Raw genomic sequence first — 16752 nt, forward strand, 5'->3', positions numbered from 1 at the left:
TTTGGTACTCATTACACTATGTTGGATTACGTTTCATCAAATGTTTTAAACCTGGCAATAAAGCCGAAAAGTCCTTAAACATAAAAATGTTGACTTTTCACAGCAGCGTTTCAAATCAAAGTCTTGTTGACTTTCATTGTGCAGGCATATGCAAAAAATGCATTACAGCATGGTAAAAAGATTTACCATTTTATTCTACATATAATTTTTACCTAAAAACAATATATTCAGATGTATAATCACCATCATTTTGTTTAGCAATAGTAATTTAATTACATATTTTTCTCAATAGCTGAAATTTATATTTATAATGACTAATTACAATTGTGTTTGTTTGTTTGTTTGTTTGTTGCATCTATTTACATGTAATAAGTTACTCATGCTTAGCTACCTCCAGAGCATTTTATTGTAACAAGCTGGTGAACTTTATTATTTAGCAGGTAATGACTCGGAGCTTCTCTTCAGGAGCTGTTTATAGAGTAAAAGAGAACTAGAAAGTGAGTCATTACTGGACTATTTGTCAACTGGACAGACACAAAAAGTGCAATTGTCTTTTAAAGTGTAACTAGAAAGTTATTATAGTGATTTATTAAACTCTATATTGCTCCCTCAGTCTGTTTGTTCATTTATTAATTAATTTTGATATGGAGGTCTGGTTACCCTTTAATAACACTATTTAATACAATGTTTAAGAACTCTGAGGTTATCGGACACTAGTGGGATTGGGATAATGGGAGAGTAAGGGGGAGAAGTACAATCAACATCAACACGATGTTTGTTTGTTTGTTTGTATTTTTACTGATTTACTCTGGTCCCAGTGCTGTTTTGCTAGTAATATATGTTCCAGTAAGGTCCACTGACTGCAGTCACTGATGCTCATCTGTGAGAGGGAAAATGTTGTTGATGTGAGAAGGGAGTGAACCTGAACACTGATGCAATAGTAGCACCTAAAAATACATTTAATTTGGAAGCCAATCAGTAGGAGCAGATGTTGGATTATCACTGTGACTGTCACAAACAGTTGTTGTTAGGAGTAAAGGGAGTAAAGGAAGTTTGTTGAAATGTTCTAGAGACTTTAAGCAACTTACTGTATCTCTGTCTCAGCAATGGTTTCATTTTAACTCTGCCAAGGGGATATATAGACTGAAAAAAGGAAAGGCTTCAGAGAATATGTCACTATAAGAGTGGCCTAGGGGTTTCAATTGCAAGCTAATATGACATCTGGTTGGACGTGTAGTTAGTTTTATGTGTCTGACTGTGTACTTTTAAAATATACCTTCAAACTCAAAACTGATTATAAACCTGGCTGGTGTGTAAAACATTCCCATATCAGCTTCTTGCATATTTTGATTTTGAAAGTCCTTTTATTTTATGCATGACATTATAATTTCATATAATCTTTAGCCACTGGCCACTTCATTACGTACAACTGTACAATTTAATCCAATCCATTGCAGCAGCTCTGCCATGACTTCTACTTTTACAAGGTTATAATTTCTTGATTTTTGTTGTAAGCTGATAATTCTACTATATGTTTATTATTGAAGTCATAATGGGTCGTGGAGTCTTTAATACAGGAAAATGCACTTTATGGTTTATATTAATTCTTAATTCATTTTTTACTATACTCTGGATTTATTCAGATGCCTTTGGTTTGATGTTTGGTGTAATTTTTTTAATACACTGCTGTGCCACCTGAATTTCCTCCTTAGGGCATCAATAAAATGTTAGCTTCGCTTACCTTACCTTTAATAAGTGGTTCCACCACCATCTCATGCTCTCTCTCTCTCTCCTCATGTTGCCTGTCTGTCTCTTCGCTGTCAAGCCCTCAAATAATGTCAGGGTGACGATCCTGACTGTACTGCTCGGAAGAAGCTGGGTGACACAGCAGGACAATGACCCAAAACAGCAAAGTAAATCTACTGAAAGAGTTTAGAGAAACAAAACCCTTGTGTCTGTGATTGAGATCCCAAACAACGTTTGAGAATCTAGACCTGAACCCTGTTGTGAAATTAAGGGTCAGGTGTTTAAGAAGCATGTCTGACATGAAGCAGTTCTGCGAGGAAGAATTGTCCAAAGTTCCTCCTGGATGTTGTGAAGGTATAATCTACAGATACAGTATCGGTTTGCTTGAGGTTATTGTTGCCAAAGGTGGTTCAACCATTATTAAAACACTGTTGCCATAACGTTTTGTCCACCAATACACTGTATGTTTAATGGGTGTGTTCAATAAAAACATGAAATATCATGAGTGTTTGTGTTTTATCATCTTATAAATATTGTGTTTGTTGATATTTGTGACTTTGGTGACGATCAGATTACATTTCATGAACAATATATGTAGAAAACCAGGAAATTGCAATCAGTGCCACTACTACCTGCGACTAAGTGAGCTGTTTTCTGGGTCAAGGTCCCGCCCACAGGGGTGTGTCCAGTGCGTACACGACTGTGTGTTCAGGGTTGTGTGGTAAATTCACAGCTATTTGATTTCTGCTGTGTGGTCCTCCTCCTTACCAATTGAAACAAGTGGTGGGATCAGTCGAGTAACTCCCATTGCATCATGTAGCGTGTAGGTGAAAATGCTATAGAAAGAAAACAGTGGAGGAATTGATTTAATCATTAATGGAACGTTATTATTTCATTAGTTATTATACGTATTTGAAGAAGCCACACGGTGTGGTTGAGAATTAAGTAACTTAAATAGTCTATATTTAAATATCGTCCAATCCGGTGTGTTATTGTATATCAACCACTAATAAGCAGTAATATATTTCTTTTTTATAAAATAGTTTAAATAATTTTATTTTGCATCTGTCCTCAAACGCCTCTTGAGCTAACACCTATTTTACGTGATTGCGTCACTCTGTCCCGTTTTGTGATTGGATGGTGTAACGACTACCACAGCACCGATTGGTTGAGAAGCGAAGCTGGGAAACGGGAAGCTAAAAAAAAAAAAAAAAAAAATCTTGTCAACTAAAGTGTACGTAAGCGTCTTCCTCACATTTCTCGTGTTCTCCGAGCTAACGTCACGTCTAGAAACGTGGTTTAATCAGGACACCACAGAAAAAGCAAAATGGGATGTTTCTTTTCGAAAAAATCCAAAAGAAAGTCCGACAAAGAGGATCGTACGCCGACAGCAACGACTGCCGAAACTACGACGACGAGCAACGCGGTTCCCCTTGGCAACAACACCGATGAGGCTCCGAAGCAGTACAGCTGGGATAAGAGAGAAAAGGTAACGAGTAAGACCTGTAACATGTGAAATAAATGATCAGATGAAGCAATAACTGGTGGCAAGTGCAGGTTTTAACCATTAAAGTCCAACGCTAGCTAGTTTGGCTGAATGTCTAACACCTCACAACGTGGGTGCAGCCTTGCATGTAGGCTATAGCTAGGTTCATGTAGTTTGTCCAAAAGGTGCAATAAAGCATGTTACTGTATATAAACTACAGATGTCGCTTTAGTTAGGTGACGTTTGTGTAGCAAAACCATCAGGCAGCTGCCCTCTGCCATGTTAAAATGTTCCGGGGTGGCTTTTGTGTCCTGTACCCTATACCTATACCCTGTCTGGTGATTGTTTGTACTGTTTGTATGTCTAAAGTGATTTCCTGAATCCTGTAGTAGTAGTAGTAGTGAAGGTGAGTCAACTGAAATTCATTGCGCAACATTGCACGCAGTCGCAAAATATTCAGCAATAGGCAGGGAATGTATTCAGAGATCATTATTAGTTGACAGCAATCTGGAGTTTTAGGCTCAAAGCCTCGCCCTGCCTCACTTCATGTACCTAACCTTATCTCATTATCGGATTACTACACAAGACTATGTAGTTCACTGTTCCCCAGCTGACCGCACTTATGGCTCATTCGACAGCACAGGCGTTAACTAAGCGGTGGTTCAACTTCCGTTTTGACTCAGGACGTTGCACCTTGAAAGTGATATAACCTATAATATAGTACAACATGTAGTATACGTCCAAAAAAAGATCCACACACAAGTTAAGCGGTTCTAAATAGATCTAATCCATCCATGGAAAGGTTTGCATGACTGGTGTAGGCACGTCTGAAAGGTGTATATGATGCCAAAACGTTGATAGAAACATGAATAGATCACATATGGTTATATATAAGTGTGGTGCATCTCAAAATATATGAATGAATGCTAATTTAGTCACTTGTGCCTTTGCATAGGTTGATCCCAAAGACTACATGCTGACAGGACTCAAAGATGTCACTGTGGGCCGTCTGCCTGGCAAACTGAATGGACAACAGTTTGTCATCCAAGAGTGTGAGAACTGCAACATCTATGTCTTTGACCATGCGGCAACAATCACCATCGATGACTGTGTCAACTGCCGCATTGTTCTAGGACCTGTCAAAGGCAGTGTGTTTTTCAGAGACTGTAAAGACATCAAGTGCGTGGTGGCCTGTCAGCAGTTTCGCACACGGGACTGTAAAAAGATGGAGGTTTTCTTGTGCTGCGCCACCCAGCCCATTATCGAGTCATCTACGGGGATGAAGTTTGGCTGCTTTCAGTACTACTACCCCGAGCTGGCCTTCCACTTCAAGGATGCTGGGCTCAGCATATTCAACAACAACTGGAGCAACATCCATGACTTCACACCAGTGTCTGGAGAGAACAACTGGAGCTTGTTGTCTGAGGGTGCATCCGTTCTGGATTTTGTACCAGCCCCTGACCCGGAGTCGGAGTTCAAGTCAGTCAGAATCTCCACCGACCCGGCACGCAGCATTGTGCCTTTGACAAAGGGAGGGAGGCGTAAGGACAGTGAAGAGTCCTGCTTGTTTGTTTTCTTTGCTGGAGAGTACACCACTGCAAATGCCCGCAAACTGATTGATGAAGTAAGTGTGAAAAGGCTTTTCCTTGTCTAACACCAGGGGTTATGTATAAGTGTTAGTAAAAAGAGGAAATCTTTGTAATCCTTTGTATGTGAGTGGAAAAGGGTGAGGTTAATGATGCATCATAGCTTACTTACTGATGATACATAAAAAGCTATAAAATAGCTACATACATTAGTCTATATATAAGAAAGTTTGGTGGTCATGTTTTAGCTGTGCTTTAAAAGAATGACTCAAATGAAAAGCAAAACCACAGTGTTAACCACCACAGTCTGAACCTTTTAGAGCCTGAGCAACAATTTAGAAAAGGTCTCTGAATCCAGCTTCACTCTGAGGCAGTCTATTAAAGCAGTAACCTCCAAAACAAAGTTTGTCATCTGCCAAAGGAAATTAGTTGCAGCACCAGTGAAGCACCAGTGAATTGTTGTTCAGGAAATGTGAGTGAAAGATGAAAAGCCTTATCAAACAAAGTACTCCTTATCAAAATATGTGACTGAGTTTAAAGAGCTGGCTAATCCTATGTTGGGGTTTCATATACATGCATTAATATTTAATTCTTATCTGTAATACTGTCTGACTGAGTAGTTTCATATAAGTTTGTAAGCTGAATATTTGTAGTATTCTGTAAGTACTGCAAATGAGAACTTGTAGAAAGTTTTTATCTGAAATGCGAAGGCACCTCAAGAAGCCAACTGTTGTTACTTGCACATTCCCGTTATGTTTGTACTGTTACAAATATGCATTACTCTATCACATAAGCATGAGACTGGATCCTCATGTGGAGCAGTACATAGGTTGTGTTTTCTTACAGTTTATCTTCTGTGTGTGTGTAGGACAAGCTTGATAGTTCAACATTTGGATATGTATTATACAGCATTTTATCCCATTTGTACAGGTGGCTGCTAAAGATTTTGTGCTAATTCAGACGAAGGAAGTCTCAATGCGACCTGAAGATGTCAGGAGGGTGTTTCAGAACAACGCCGAGGATCTCGTGGACTGGATCACTAAAGGTACACTGTACTGAGTGAGAGTATTGAGTCGCAGAGTGAGACAAGTATTGGTTAAGGGGGTCAGTTTGTTATGCTATAAGTGCAAATTCTTACTAGCTCTGTTCTGTTTCTGTTGTACATCTTCCACTCAAATACTTGAGTATCTTTCTTCCTTCGCAACCAACTATTTACTATAGCTTTCTACCATTTTTCAGAAGCTAAAAAATTGTTGTTGTCAACCTGCTTACATGATATTTATTTTGACAACATTGCTGACTGCCGGTTTTCCAGTAACACCTCTCAGCAGCAGTAAGTCGTTGCAGAAATCAGCTGAATATTGGAAAGTTCCATGATCACCATTTTACCAGAAAACTACAGTTTTAAAACCAAAGTGTGCAGAATTATAACAGATTTTATATTTAAGAGGAAGTCTTGAATTCAGTATATGGAAATTTGTCTGAATATAAAGTACACAGAACGTTGGACTTTAACTGTACTGTAGGATTGTGACTTTCATGCCTCACTACTAAAGGTCCTGTCATTGCGATGGAGCTCAATGGTGACGGAGTTGTGGAAGCCTGCAAGAACATCGCCAATGACGTGTTCAGTGGCACCAAGGTAATCACACTGTATTTCCATTGTCTGTGTATTATAGCTTTACACAAATAGGTTCACATTCTTTAAAAAAAACATTCCAGACGGTCTAGAATATGCTGTGTTTTTTTTTTTTCAACAGGTTTTTGTCTCTGATAACAAAAATACATCCTCTCGAGATGTGGACAACTTCTTCAACTTCGCAGACATGCAGATGGGTTTGTGAATTATTATGTCCCAAAACAAATTGGTCTTCAGACATTGATTTTCTAATCCCACGCCATCCAACTCGGGTTGAATATGAATAGGAGTTGATTACTTGCCTCTTTCGTCCTCAAAAACTTGCAGAGATGGATAATATTAAGGACTGAATTGATAAAGCCTTCAATAACATGAGCCTGCAGACCGCTTTCATCTGCCTATCAAGAATCCAAAAATATATTTGCTGTCAACAATTAGTTGCTGAGACTGCTGTGAATATTTATATTTCTATAAATGTATGTGCTGAATCTGTTGCTTTCACTGATTGTAAATGTAGGTCTTTGCTGTAAATGTAATTCATTTTAATTTAAAGCTTTTCATTACTGTGTAAAACTGTCACTGCAGTGGAAAAACCATGAGCACAAAAATTTCAGAGGGGAAAGTATTTTATATAAAAATCATATTTTTGTTTTCTGTAAGGATTTATTTGTTTATGTGGTTTAGATAATGGACTTCTCTTTGTTTAAAATGTGTATATTTGAAACATGTTGTGTAGGCATAGTACCTAGAGATTATTCCTATGTTAGGCCAAAGTTGAACTGTGAAGGGTGAGTGCATCTTGCTGTTCATTTAAATTAATTGATCAGTTTACACTAAATAGGCAAAGGTGTAAAAATGCTGGGCTTTGATGCATCTCAACTGATCATTTTGTATAGAGCCAAATGAATGTTCTTCATCACTTTTAGTAAAAGTTTCATAATGTGTGACTTTTTTGTTTTCAGGCTTTGTGATAATGGCTGTATGCAGTACGGTTAAAGGAAACATTCATGTTCCTCTTTTTAATGTAATTAGTCCGCCCCAAGCTTTCAGTTGGCCTTAAAGGGCAGAACTTGCTTCCTATGGTTGCACTTTCCTCCAGATGATCTCATAATGAGCAAGTATGAACAACCGGTTGACATCATTTGTACTAAAAAACACCTCCAGATTACAGCAGCTGGAGGAGTTGTCTTTTAATGACAAGCAGAGAGGTGTTTGAGGTAGTATATAGATAAGTCAGATACATTTTATACTGTTCATATAGATGTACTTAAATCATAGAAAGCAAGTTGCAAGTCAGTAAAGTAGCCCTTTCTTTTTGTATATAAAATGAATGAACAAGCAGTAACTGTAAATAAATGACTGCACGTGTATTTGTTAAAGGGATTTCAAAACAACCTGATTTATGAATATCCCTCATCGCGTTAGTGAATTCTTTTTTTGGTTTTGTTAAAAACATTGTTAACATACAACTACAAAATCTACTCTAAGCTTAATCTGGTCTATCAGTTGTGTGGGGTTGCCTTTAAGACATATATACGTAGGGACAGACTGTGATGTACTTTTGTATTTGGATTGGAGAATACTGTTTTTGTAGGGCAATTTGTCTTAATGACTGAACATGTGTCTGTTATTTGTTGTTTCTACACGTAAATGACATACTGTTTTATAAAATCACAGTGTCACATTAAAAGCCGTACAATACCTGAAAGCAGATCCGTTACTGTGTGTTTTATTACTTGACTGTCGCCGGTGTTTCTGTGGGTAGACGGTGGACGCCCGTGACGAAATCGAGCGCATCCTGGCTGGAGGAAAGCGGCGGGCTTTAGGACCCGGCGGGCGGCGCGGTACAATAGAGGTGTTGTGCCGTGGAGGAGGACAGATTGCAGCCCTGGAGGTTCCCAGTGTGGTGGGACACAAAAACTCAATCTGATCTCTAGCTACGACCAGCACCTCTGCTTTCTGGGTGTGTGTTGGACGTTTATGGTGTTGCTGATATGTGGCTGAAGTGAAGCGGGCAGCAGAGCGTGGACTGCAGGTAAGAGGGGGCCAATGGGAACAATATGCTCGTGTGTTCACTGGGGCTCAGTATGCCAGGGTCTGCCCGGGATGGTTCATCCAGGCCACCGGGCCTGTTCCCTCTCTGCTTCTACAGGACTCGTTGTGCTTCTTTTACTACGCAAATGTCGGCGACTTTCCGCGGGGCGTGTTTCTGATAGCTAGCTGTTGGCCACATTGGGCGCACAGCCCAGCAGAGCAGCACAAATGTTCGCCTTCACGTCTGTAGGAAGTGACATCTTTGTATGACGGTGGCGCCCATGTTTGATTTGTCCACAGCCCGCAGTGCGGGGCGCTGCAGGCCTGCGTGCGTTTGGCGCCAACAGGGCTCCGCGGGCAGGGCGCAGGCACTGGGTTGTTTACGGTGTTACTTTCTAAAAGTTCACCCAGTCATTAGTTTGGCGCTTTTAACACGGCAGCGTTACACTGCGTGAAGACGCAAATGTAAACAAGGCGCCAATTTGATTCACCCTGAAACCTCACATCAAGTTTGTGGACGGTGTGACGTCACATCCGTGTCCAGTCACAGCCTGCAGCCCCGCACCACTGTCCGTCTGAGCAGGCCTCATCATCATCATCATCATCATCATCATCATCATCTGTGACATGTTTCAAAGTGCTGTGATCCAGCTGAAAACACCTGGAGATGCCTGCTCATAATCTAAGTAACCACAGCAGCAATGAAGCTACAGACTTAAAGCTGGAGGCTCTGTTGTCTGTGCTCTGCTCCTCTGTGGAGGAGTTAACACATTAAAGCATACCTGACTTATTTACTTTACTGCTCATAAAAAAGTCTTCACCATCACCTTTATCACAACTAAACTCACATATTTTAATTTTGCAATCATGTCAAACGGAGAGAAGGAGGAAAGTACCACAACTCCCTGTGTGGGAAGTTCAGAATTGGAAATATGTAGAAATGTTTTCTGCATGAATTTCTAGCTTTTCTCTAGAAATCCACGCTGTCTTGTGTGTTATCACGATCAGAACCCATACGTTGATAAATTGATCCACTCAGTATTATGTTTGAGTGTAAATGGAAAATATCTGTCAGTCTTAGTGAAGTTTGCATACACACAGTTTGCTGTGTTCAGAGATGGAAACGCTCATGTCAGTAGCAGATGCCAGACGTTGGAGTGCAGCAGACCCTGCTGACGAGGTGAACACACAGTTTACTGTGGCGTGGGATTTTTATCTTAAAATAGAGCAGAGTTGCTGGTTGTTAGTCCAGTTGTGACATAAAAAAATCAGTGTGTGTTACTAGTGACTGGTCCTAGTTACTGAGATTAGCCTGAATTATGTCTACACTCCTAGTTTGGACAATATACCTACCAACAAAGTGCCTGTATACATTTTTACTTATACTATGTTATGAAGTGGAGTTGGTTTTGTGCCGTTTTCTCCTCCTACCCCTCCTGTCCTCATGGGGAATGTGAGGCATGTCCTGTCTGTTGAAACAGCGTACTGTATTTGGGGCTACGCCGGGTGTAGGTCCCACTGTTTTTAAATGCTTGTAATGAGTTCTCCGGTGGTTCAGGAGGCTTTAGCCACATACTGTTGGTATTGTCTGTTTGCTCTGTTTGCTTTAGCTCTAAACTGAACCACTGAAACATGAATACAAAGTTCTGCCTGCTACATTTCAAATGAACTTTTCTCTGATGTTATGTGTAGATTAATATAATGGTCTTTTCATTCTAAGATTTCAGGCCAGACCCAGTAGAGTGTGCATGTTGAACGAACAGTTGCTCGTGGTTTTTACACCTACATCTATGGTTGTTTGACATGCCTGTATTTTATATTTGCAGGTATTGAATTAGGTGGTTAAGAGATTATCTGAGGCATCTACTAGCATGGTTTTCAATTTGAAATTTATGGTGAGTAACTCTGTACACTTGTTCTTCTTCTTCTTAAAATGAATTCTTACTATACGTTGATGTTTGTCATCTCTTCTTCTCACCTGCAGGATGTTACAGGATGAAACGTATCAATCCCTCGAGCAGCAGCGACAGTTCTGACAATGAGAGTGAGTCATTTGCCTAAGGGATCCCAAATCCTAAGTCAGACTCTGTTTTCTCCACTGCTCTTTTATTAACTTCTTATTTCTTTATTTAGGTCCTTCAACCTCCTTCTGCTCTTCCAGCAAGTATGGGGGTAAATCTGGAACCCCCGCCTCCAACCCAAAGAAACCAGCTGAAGTAAGTTTCCCTCGCTCTCAGGTTCTGTCCTGATCATTAAACATGAAGCACTGGCTGACTCTGGTCCCTGGCCTCTTTCCTTTGCTGCAGGTGTTCAGAAAAGACCTGATCAGTGCCATGAAGCTGCCCGACTCCCACCATATCTCCCCAGAGGACTACTACCTGCTGGCAGACACCTGGAAACAGGAGTGGGAGAAGGGAGTCCAGGTGCCAGCGAGTCCAGACACCATCCCAGAGCCGTCTGTCAGGTAATGCTGACATTCCCAGAGGTCTGTCTGTGGACAAACCAATGTAAAGTACAGTTACACCAAACTAATCACTTAGAGGTTTACAGTGCTGACAGGTTGTGTCTTCTATGTTCAGAAATATTGCAGAGAAGTCAAAGGACGTTCTTTACACCCACCAGAGAAAGTACATCCAGTGCTCGAACCAAGACTCAGCAGAACCAGGCTATGTCAACATCAAAGAGCTGGCGGAGGCTATGTGTCGCTATGATCTGGATGATATGGACCTCTACTGGCTGCATGCTCTTAACAGAGAGCTAGAACGCATGGGTAAGAGGCAGGATTGTAAAGGTTTTATCCACCGTAAAATTCATATTATACTCCTCCTCTCCCTAAGTTTGTTACAAGAGCTTTAAGATTTAAAATTAGCATTAAAGTTAATGTTAAAAAAAGTGCCTGACGGGTTTCTCTGACCATGTGGGGTTTTTTCCCCTGCCTGTCCTCCAGGGGAAGGGCCCATAGATGAGCTGACAATGGAGCGAGCAATGGAGGCTCTGGAGAAACAGTGCCATGACAACATGAACCACGCCATCGAGACAGTGGAGGGTCTGGGGATTGAGTACGACGAGGACGTCATCTGCGACGTGTGTCGCTCCCCAGACAGTGAAGAAGGGAACGACATGGTGTTCTGTGACAAGTGCAACATTTGTGTGCACCAGGTAAACACAAGTATACTGTGGGTTTTAACACACCGGCCACATGTGAGCTCCATAGTTAAATAGAGCAGGTATTTAACAGAACCTATAACAATCTCTAAAGATACAGTTAGTGGTGACTCTGCTCACTCCTAGTATATCTTCAACTTGCAGAGGAAATTTACATTTATGGAGCACAAGAGGCTGTCCAGCTAAACTATAGATGTGGGCATTTAATGTCTCAAGTTACCATCAGATAAACTGAATTATTATTGACTCTGTCTTATTTAACTTGAAGAGAATTTTTTAGTGTTGCAATCTGACACTTTTCCCTCATCAGTTTTTAGTGTTAATAAAAATGGAAAGTAGGTCTTGTTCTGACTTTTCTGCTTCATCATTTGACTATTTCTCTCTATTTAGTAATTTGAGAATGAATGTGCTAGTTACACAATAATGTCACAGATGTTGCCTGCCACTCTCCCCACAGGCCTGCTATGGCATAGTCAAAGTGCCTGTTGGAAACTGGCTGTGCCGGACCTGTGTGCTCGGCATCGACCCACAGTGCCTTCTGTGTCCCCAGAAGGGCGGTGCCATGAAAGCTACACGTGCAGGCACCAAGTGGGCTCATGTAAGCTGTGCTCTATGGATCCCAGAGGTAAATACACACATCTCTATGAGCAGTGCTAAGTCTACACATCTCCTACCATGCTGACTGATTTGCTGTTCTATAGGTGAGCATTGCTTGTCCTGAGAGGATGGAGCCCATCACCAAAGTGTCCCACATCCCGCCCAGTCGCTGGTCACTCATCTGTAGTCTGTGTAAACTGAAAACAGGTGCATGTATCCAGGTGAGTGTGAACCTGTGCAGTCACTATGCTAATATTGTTATCACCACAACAAAACAGTATCCATTACTGGAATGTGTATATTAGATTGTAAACACATAATCAGATAATCTTTGCCCGCCTAAAGTAATACTGCCACAAAGTCCAACATTTCGGTATCAGAGTCACTCTGAAACAGTCTGACCTTTTGGGAAATATGCTTATTAGGTTTATTCCTAGAGTTGGATGAGAAGATTTGCAGCACATACAAGTCATACGTTAATACTGTATGTAACTGCAGCTAAATGCTGGGTATAAGAACTAAATACTGGGTCAGTCATACATTATGGTTGATTTAACAAATATTCCAGGTGCTGCTACAATGATTTTTGTCTTTGTGCTAAGCTAACAAGCTGCTTGCTGTACCTTCATATGTAGAGCACAGACATGAAAGTGAGTTTTATCTCCTAAAATGTCAGCATGTTCTTAATGTTGCAGTGGTGACAAAAAAACAAACACCATATGCCCGCCTTGTCCTTGTTGAGTTTTGTGGTACCAAAGTGAAAGATGATCTGAGCACTGCCGCCCAACCTTTCCAACAGTAATCCTGTTATGACACCCAAATCATGTAAACTCAACTTACTGAGGAAACTGGTCTTCTGCAAATATGTAAATGCTTATATCCTGCTCTTCCTTTTACTTTGTTATTATCATTATATTATTATATACATTAACCTGTTTTCCCTCTCTGCTCCCAGTGCTCTGTAAAGAACTGCACTACTCCTTTCCATGTCACATGTGCCTTTGAGCACAGTCTGGAGATGAAGACCATCCTTGATGAAGGGGATGAAGTCAAGTTCAAGTCTTACTGCCTCAAGCACAGCAAATCTAAAACTGGGGAGACTGGCTTGAGCCCAGCTCGCTGTAAACCTCCCACCGAGGCAGGGAAGGTGGGCCAGCGGGCGCAGAGACTGCAGGAGCTGGAGGAGGAGTTTTACACTCTAATCCAGCTGGAGGAGCTGGCTCCAGCCCTCGGCCTCTCAGAGCGCCTGGCTGACTTCATCTATCAGTACTGGAAGCTAAAGAGGAAAAGTAACTTTAACAAAGCTCTGCTGCCACCTAAAGAGGAGGAGGAGAACCTGGTGCTGCAGCCTCAGGAGGACAGCATCCATACACGCATGCGGATGTTCATGCACCTGCGACAGGATTTGGAGAGGGTGGGTGCTTTTTTTCACTGCAGTGTTGTCGTCCAGAGTGTTGAGGCGTGGTGCTTCCTAATGCATTTCTCACTAATGTTATTTCTTCTGTATGGCATTATGGACAAAGAATTTGAAAGGAGCCCAATAGTTTATGGAGTGTAACTGTGCCAGTTGATGTTACATGGCCAGATTTAATATTTGACAGTAAACACATTTCATGTACTTTACTCATGAGCCACTGTGCACAAAACACCTTTGAGCCTTTGGCTCAGACCCATATACTGAATCACTGAATGTCTCAAGCTAGTAGCGTCTGGAAGAGGTTGTGAGAGTAAAATGGACCCATTTGGGAAAAGACAATCACATAAGGATAAAGCAGCTCAGGGAGTGGTTTCACAGCAATGTTAATGTTCAATCCAGAATTTGTGGCAGGACTTAAAAATCGCAGATCAGAGTGAAGAGGAATGAGAGTAAAACAAGGTTGATGTAGACCTACTTTCATAGATAAAAGTAATTGATGCCTCTGATATTGATTCGAGAAGTGAATCCCAATGTGGAGCTGCAAACAATGTTTGTTCTAACATTGTAAAATGTCATCAGTTTTCTTGAACCTTGTTTTGTCAGGTAGAAATCTCCCTCAAAATCCCCAAATAATGGGTTTACCACAATGTTTTGTATTTGACCTAAATTAAAATTGATTTGTCTATTTTGCTAAGTGTTGGAAACTACATGTTGTAAAACAATAGGTTTGGGTGGTGAATGCTTTAATAGTCACTGTACATGCAAAAAATTGACATACAATGACTTGAATACAGTTTTATGGAAATACTGAAGAGCTCCTGTTGATCCCGTGAATGTGCAGTGTTACATCTTTTGTTTTTCTTTTCATGTCGTTCTGCAGGTGAGGAATTTGTGTTACATGGTGAGTCGACGGGAGAAGCTAAAGCTGTTGCAGAGTAAAGCTCAGGAGCAGATGTTCAACTTGCACGTAAAGCTGATGAACCAGGAGCTGTCTGCTGGTGAGCCGTCTGTTATTCTGTTTCTGTTTGCTAATGTTCTGTTTGTGCTCTTTGAATAGCTGAATCTTGTCTTTCTGTGTCCTAAGGTCTTCCTGCTTCGTTTCCAATGGAGAGTATGCTGTTTTGTCCTCCTCCGAGGATCACCCTGAAGCTGAAAATGCCCAAAGCCTCAGGTCTCGGAAACGGCAATCCCAGCTCCAAATCCGGTAACGGGCCACTGTGCCCAGACAATAGTGGGAATGTTACTGAACATACAAGTGAGGGTCTGGGGCAGGGCAAGCCTCAGCTGCACGGACGTGGTCGGAGAGAGGAGCGCTCCAATGGTCGTCTGACTTCCTCGAGCCACTCCAACAATCCTGCTTTACCTGTTAAACCGAGTGGCAAACCTTTAGCCCTTCATGCTGCGCTCCATGGCCACTCCTCCAACAATAATGGCAAACTGGACCAAGACCGAGCGTGTGTTCCCAACTCTAATGGTCTTCTAGGGAAGTTTGTGGCTCAGAAGGACAGTTCTTGCCAGACGCCCATTGAGCAGCATACTTCCAATGAGACTTTAGATAAGAGCAGCTTCCGTAAGTCTGCCATGGAGCACTTTGGCAGGTCCTTCAAGGAGGCAACCATTAATTTGGTACGGACCACAGAGGGTCTGCGAACTCCTGACAAACTGTCTCGTAAGGGCTCATCCAAGGAGAGGCTCTGGGCTAAACCTGTGTCTGAACACAAAGTGAAAAGCATGCGTTCATACCAGGACAGTGATGGGTACTGTCCCGACCTTGAACTCAGTGACTCAGAGCCAGAGGCCAAAGGGAGGTTACCGCAGCCAGGCTGTCCAAGGAAAGGGGTCAGTCGCGAGAAACAGTCACTGGGCTCCAGACACCCAATGCAAAGGTGACGGCTGTTTGTTTACTTGGCTTACTACTACCGTTCTTTCCTGTCCCTCTGGAAGTCTTCCTAAGTGCCAGGACACCTCTGAGCACACTCTATCAGGGACCAGACCAAGATCCGGTGCTAATGGTGCTGTACACATGAAGCAGAAGATACATGAAGGGTGTTCAAGAATGTCACCCATTAGGATTCATGAAGAAGCACATCTCAGTATCAGAATGAACAGATTTGTTAGTCTTCGGAGATTATCATGCTTGCCTTTCATTTGTGGCTGGTATTATGTTTCGTATTCTGCACTACTTTGTATTAAACACCTCTGTTCCCAGACACACAGATTCAGTTTGCCTTTGCCTAAAACTTTTGTACATAGTTTTCAAATTGGCATAGAAATGACGACTCACACGTGTTCCTCTTTATTATTACATCAGTGCCTGTGTGGCCAGAAATGAAAAGTGACGGGCCAGATAGAAACTCAAATAAGCAACTAAACTAACTGACTAAACAAAAAAAATCTGTGATTGATGGCGGTCAGCTTTAATTATCCTAGCTCAGTTTTATATTGAAATTGAGCTGTGGAACTTTTCTGTTACGTTTCGCCTCTGAATTCATAACAAACAACCTGCCGTTTACTACAACTGGATATTATCATTTTTAATATGATGCCAATTCAGTTCACTTGAAGTGACGCCTTGCTTTGTGAAGTTAGGAGTTTTTGCTGTATTGAAATAAAGGCCAGACTTCACAAACAGAACTTTGCCTAAATACATCATTCCACTTATAATAAGTAATAAGATATGTCAACAAATAGCAAGCATTCAGTACTTTTTGGTACTCAAATAAATGTCTTGCAGTTTGATATGTAGCCCCAGTATTTGCTGAGAATTATTCAGGTGTAATGACTTTGGTGCAGAACTGCCAAGGACAGTTTAGGTAAAAAGTGTCAGAGTGGTGCTTCACGTTGGGCCTGACCCGATCAGTTGGAACAAGCCCAAAGTCAAACTAGCGTTTCAAATGAAGAAAGAGAAAGCCGTTAAAATTTAATCTCTTGCAACACATAGCAAAAGGAGTCAGGTTTAGGCCAGAGGCAGCACTTGAAGGCAGTCCTACCTGTACTGTGAGCCAGAATTAATCAAGGACTGGTCATCAAAAGTAGAGCATGTCGCGGAAAGGTGCATCACTTACATCCTGTGCAGCACCTA

At 41.4% G+C, this 16752-nt stretch overlaps 2 protein-coding genes across 2 annotated transcripts; both read left to right on the top strand.

Annotated features, from left to right (window-relative positions):
• The first annotated feature begins 2950 nt into the window (after positions 1-2950).
• Positions 2951-8168, top strand: rp2 (RP2 activator of ARL3 GTPase). The gene is made up of 5 exons (XM_026344982.1): positions 2951-3235; positions 4188-4856; positions 5749-5863; positions 6375-6460; positions 6579-8168. Exons 1-5 carry the CDS (start codon positions 3074-3076, stop codon positions 6660-6662), a joined length of 1116 nt encoding a protein of 371 aa, XP_026200767.1. The 5' UTR covers positions 2951-3073; the 3' UTR covers positions 6663-8168.
• Positions 8169-8257: 89 nt separating this feature from the next.
• On the top strand, positions 8258-15882 carry jade3 (jade family PHD finger 3). The gene is made up of 12 exons (XM_026344979.1): positions 8258-8492; positions 10318-10386; positions 10476-10535; positions 10625-10707; positions 10798-10955; positions 11071-11261; positions 11439-11650; positions 12114-12281; positions 12358-12474; positions 13209-13667; positions 14551-14668; positions 14755-15882. Exons 3-12 carry the CDS (start codon positions 10487-10489, stop codon positions 15558-15560), a joined length of 2361 nt encoding a protein of 786 aa, XP_026200764.1. The 5' UTR covers positions 8258-8492; positions 10318-10386; positions 10476-10486; the 3' UTR covers positions 15561-15882.
• Positions 15883-16752: the final 870 nt, after the last annotated feature.

Source organism: Anabas testudineus, chromosome 4, assembly GCF_900324465.2.
Source record: "Anabas testudineus chromosome 4, fAnaTes1.2, whole genome shotgun sequence".
NCBI classification, from domain to species: domain Eukaryota; kingdom Metazoa; phylum Chordata; class Actinopteri; order Anabantiformes; family Anabantidae; genus Anabas; species Anabas testudineus.

Coding starts and splice junctions, on each gene's coding strand:
- rp2 (XM_026344982.1), top strand. CDS start 3,074: ATGGGATGTTTCTTTTCGAAAAAATCCAAAAGAAAGTCCGACAAAGAG. Junction 5,864..6,374: donor CGTGGACTGGATCACTAAAG/GTACACTGTACT, acceptor TCACTACTAAAG/GTCCTGTCATTGCGATGGAG. Junction 6,461..6,578: donor ACGTGTTCAGTGGCACCAAG/GTAATCACACTG, acceptor TTTTTTCAACAG/GTTTTTGTCTCTGATAACAA.
- jade3 (XM_026344979.1), top strand. CDS start 10,487: ATGAAACGTATCAATCCCTCGAGCAGCAGCGACAGTTCTGACAATGAG. Junction 10,956..11,070: donor ATCCCAGAGCCGTCTGTCAG/GTAATGCTGACA, acceptor TTCTATGTTCAG/AAATATTGCAGAGAAGTCAA. Junction 14,669..14,754: donor GAACCAGGAGCTGTCTGCTG/GTGAGCCGTCTG, acceptor CTGTGTCCTAAG/GTCTTCCTGCTTCGTTTCCA.